Here is a 4573-nt window from a genome sequence, read left to right on the forward strand (position 1 = left end):
AACTCCCCCACCTTTTCGGCGGCCACGGACACGTTGTCCGCGGCGGCGCCGAAGGCTTGCTTCAAAGCTTCATCGAATTGCTTCGTGGCGTCTTCGACAGAGGTCGGCATTCTGTCTCGAGGTGGCAGAAAGGAGAATGACCCGCATCCCCCAAGCCATTCACGCCACTCATTTTGCGAGCCAATACTTTTGAACCAGTCATTTTTGCTCCACGTAGGGTCGAAATCCGTCGACTCAATGGCGCGTTGACATAGGTATACCAAAACCAAGCTTAAAAATGTGGGCAGTAAGTACTCGTGCTGTGAATGTACTGTTGACGACGAGAGGATATATTTCGAAATTATACTTGGTTTCATGAATTGTTTACAAATTTAGTATGCGATTTTGTAAAAACAAGGCATAGGCGATGAATTGTTAGCATGATATGATTAAGGTGGTCGTCGTGTGGAGCTGCTGGTATCCCCTGCCTCGTCGCTGATTCCAGATTTACCCGAATAAAAATATGTGTATTTTTATTCGAGAAAGCGCGATTGTGCCATGGATTTTCTCCATGGGACGTGGACGGTTTCAATATATCTTGGGGGCGAAGCGACTTCAATATTATTGTTGCAAAAATCGTTTTTTATTTGACGTCGAGCTGGTGACACCAGAAAATATCCTCTGAATTTGAATGATTCTATTATTCGCGAACGCGTCTTGGCCAGCCAAGACTCAATTTATTGCTGAAATCTATCGAGTTTCGATGCGAAAACCCTTGCAATGCAATACATTGGTATAATTTGTATCGTATGGCTTATTCACACTGCAAGGTAGACGAGTCTTGTCCACTGCACCCCGGGGCGCCACATTGCCTGGCATTTTGCAGGTCAGCACTTTAACGGAGTATAAAAACATCCTTGGCGAATCCACATACATGCACAGATGAATAGCTGGATCTTCCTTTCATGGCATCGATTTAACATTACAGTATTGTCCTTTTACCCAAAATGTGGAGTTTTGTACTGAATCGCCAAATCTATCGATCGATTCTTTGTACTGAATTTTGTAAGTAAAATGGTGTCCTATGGTGATTGATATCACACTATTTGAAATCACACATTAATTAAACGTCGATTCTTGTGTACATTTGATTCTGTCGATTCATTCTCCATGTCGTTCCAGTTTAGAATAAACACAACAATAACACCATGAATATTTTCTCGTCCAAATAACGTTAGTAGTTATACTCTCAAAAACCGCTATGGTACGAGTATCCTACTAATAGTAATAGTAATACGATAATAATAGTATTAGTATTATTTATAGTTCTACTAGTACAGTACTATTAAAAGTACTAGTACTATGTAGTATGTCACAATCTCAACGGCATGGTGGCTTGGTCAGGAGTGACATATTTCATCTCTGTGGTTGCCGCCGCCACGCAACAAGACGAATCGTGCGCCATGTCGCTTTCAATGCCAAAGATCATGTACGGAACTGCGTGGAAGAAGGAACGCACGGCAGAACTAGTGGTCCAGGCGGTGCAAGCTGGGTTTCGAGGCATCGACACGGCGTGTCAGCCCAAGCACTACTTTGAACAGGGTGTTGGGGACGCGTTAGCACAACTGTACGCGTCGGGCAAGGTGACTCGAGACCAAATCTTCCTCCAGACCAAATTCACGTCGTTGAACGGACAAGATGTCAAGCAGCCCCTGCCGTACGACTCGACTGCGCCGCTCGGCGAACAAGTACACCAGTCGTTTGCTACCTCCATGCGCAATTTGCAAACAACCTACGTGGACTCGTTGGTGCTCCATGGCCCACTGTCGACCCACGAGCAGACCATGGAAGTGTGGCGAGCCATGGAGCAGCTCCATCGCGACGGGAAAGCGCGGCGAATCGGCATCTCTAACATGTACTCCCCCCAGGAATTCTCCCGACTTTTCCACGAGGCCAGTGTGCCGCCGTCGGTGCTCCAGAATCGTTTCTATGCCGACACAGGGTACGATACTGAGTTGCGCCAATTTTGTCGCGAACACAACGTCCAGTACCAGAGCTTCTGGACGCTGACAGGCAACCCCAAGCTCGTGCACGGACCGCAAGTCGCAGCCATTGCTGCCCGCGTAGGCGCTACACACGAACAAGTATGGTATCGATTCGTGATGGCTTTAGGTATTGTGCCATTGTCCGGTACCACCAGCAAACAGCACATGGCCGAAGACGTCGCTGTGGAACTGGTGTCGCTCACCAAGGACGACGTCACCACGTTGGCCCGCCTTATCGGTGACGAGTTGTGAGAAACGTGATGCTTGGTGCAGTGTAATAATTCAGTATAAGTGTGTGTTCCAACGTAACGTTAGCTTGTAGTGTGCATTACGTGTTGGGCTAGAGTCTAATCTAAGCGCTATGCGACGGAGGAGTGCCCAGGGGACGCTTTGCGGTAACGTTATGATGATGTCCTCACGCCATGGCTTTGCATGTGTAAAGGAAAACGAACGTATGTTCAGGGGTTTTAACATCCAACGGGTTTGATTGGCTTTGCCCACGCTTGTGCGGAATAGTAGCCAAAACATGCGCACATGGCATTTCACAATATATACGAAGCCAAGGTATTGTTTTCCGAAATAGAATAACTCAAAATGTAACCACCAGCATTATCATAGGCAGAATATTCACTTCCACAATTCACAGCTTTGAACTGGGAAGTATTTATAGCCGCGATACAGTAGCAACGATGCGGGTCTACGTTTGGGAATAACTGTAATTACAAAAACAACTGGGGATACTGTAGCTTACGTGGCAGTGACAGCCTCATTTTGATATTTGCCACACTATTGGACAGCATGCCAACTTTAGTTGAAGACGCCACGAAGCAATTCGATGAAGCTTTGAAGCAAGCCTTCGGCGCCGCCGCGGACAACGTGTCCGTGGCCGCCGAAAAGGTGGGGGAGTTGGTCCACTCGAACAAGAAGATCAACTTGAACCACGTCCACCGGTTGATCAACGAGGGGTTGGTGAGCTCGGACGCGAGCCACCGCGAAGTGTCGGCGCGCGTCGTGGCCTCGATCGCGCTCAAGAAGGACCGCCGCGTGGAAGCGTACACCGCCGGGTGGTTGCCCAACTTGTTGGACGCGTACGCGGACAAGAAGCTGAACGTGCGCGGCCCGGCCCAAGAAGCCGCCGTGGCGTTGGTGCAGTCGTTCAACGAGAACGCGCTCAGCTTTGTGTTGCCGTTGATCTTTCAAGGTCTGGACCGCATCAAGAAGTGGCAGACCAAGGAAGGCGCGCTCAACTTGATCCTCGACTTTTGCGCGTTGCACCCGGTGCAAGTGTCGCGCAACCTCCCCGACATCATCCCCAAGGCGATCGAGCAGATCTGGGACACGCGTCCGGAGGTGAAGAAGGCCGCGAACGCCGTGATGATCAAGGCGTGCTCGACGGCGTCGAACGCGGACATTGAGCCGTTCATCCCTGCGTTGGTGTCTGCCATGGCTGACCCGACCCAAGTGGCCGAGTGCGTGCACAAGTTGGCGTCCACGACGTTCGTCAAGACGGTGGAATCCCCCGCGTTGGCCATCATGGAGCCTCTCTTGGTGCGTGGGTTGAACGAGAACAAGACGTCGGTGAAGCGCCAGACCGCGGTGATCATTGACAACATGTGCAAGCTGGTCGAAGACCCTGCCGAAGCGCTGTTGTTCACGCCCAAGGTGTTGCCTACGTTGAAGCGCATCATCGAGTCGGTGGCCGACCCCGAATGCCGCGACGTGGTCAAGCGCGCGCACAGCACGCTGCTCATGGCCGCGGGGAACGTCGAGCTTAGCGAGGACGAAGGCAAGGTCGAGTTCTCGGCCGTGCTGGCCGCGTTGAAGGTCATCATCGCCAAGATCCCGGCCGCCAAGAACGCGCACATTGACGAAGCCACGCTCAACTACGTGGCCGGGAACGGGTTCTACCTGACGCTGGCCCGCAGCTTCATCCCTGAAAAGTGGTCCCAGTCGGTCAAGCCGTACCTGCTCGCGTTCCTGGACGAGCACGAGATCCCACACGTGACCAAGGACTTTCGTGAAAAGTGTTTCAAGGACAACAAGCTCAAGATCGCCGACGACGTGATCGAAGAAGACGTGGGTGAAGACTTGTGCGACTGCGAGTTCTCGCTCGCGTACGGTGGCATGATCCTGCTCAACAACGCGCGTCTGCAGCTCAAGAAGGGCCACCGGTACGGGTTGTGTGGCCCCAACGGCGCCGGCAAGTCGACGCTCATGCGCGCGATCGCGAACGGCCAGTTGGAAGGGTTCCCGTCCAAGGACGAAGTGCGCACGGTGTACGTCGAGCACAACTTGCAAGCGGAGGAAGCCGACCTGTCGGTGCTGGACTTTATCTCCAAGGACCCCAACTTTGAGGGCGTGCTGTCCCGCAAGGAAGTGTCGGACACGCTTTCGTCTGTGGGGTTCACCGACCCGATGCAAGCGCAAGCCGTGGGGTCGCTCTCGGGGGGATGGAAGATGAAGCTCGAATTGGCCCGCGCCATGCTCATGAAGGCCGACATTTTGTTGCTGGACGAACCGACCAACCACTTGGACGTGGCCAACGTGGC

General features: G+C 52.2%; 2 protein-coding genes across 2 annotated transcripts in view; both read left to right on the top strand.

The window, feature by feature from the left end:
- Window positions 1–1364: 1364 nt before the first annotated feature.
- On the top strand, window positions 1365–2351 carry H257_18892 (hypothetical protein; the record flags this gene model as incomplete). The annotated part of the gene is made up of 1 exon (XM_009848030.1): window positions 1365–2351. A coding segment is annotated over one exon (912 nt), but the record flags the coding sequence as incomplete, so codon positions are not given.
- Window positions 2352–2822: 471 nt separating this feature from the next.
- H257_18893 (hypothetical protein) overlaps window positions 2823–4573 on the top strand; it is a gene marked incomplete at both ends in the record, with an annotated part of 5825 nt that continues 4074 nt past the window's right edge. The window contains one exon of the mRNA XM_009848031.1: window positions 2823–4568. Coding sequence (XP_009846333.1) covers window positions 2823–4568 — 1746 coding nt within the window. The remainder of the gene's footprint in view (window positions 4569–4573) is intronic.

This window comes from Aphanomyces astaci (genome assembly GCF_000520075.1).
Source record: "Aphanomyces astaci strain APO3 unplaced genomic scaffold supercont1.256, whole genome shotgun sequence".
Lineage (NCBI taxonomy): Eukaryota > Oomycota > Saprolegniomycetes > Saprolegniales > Verrucalvaceae > Aphanomyces > Aphanomyces astaci.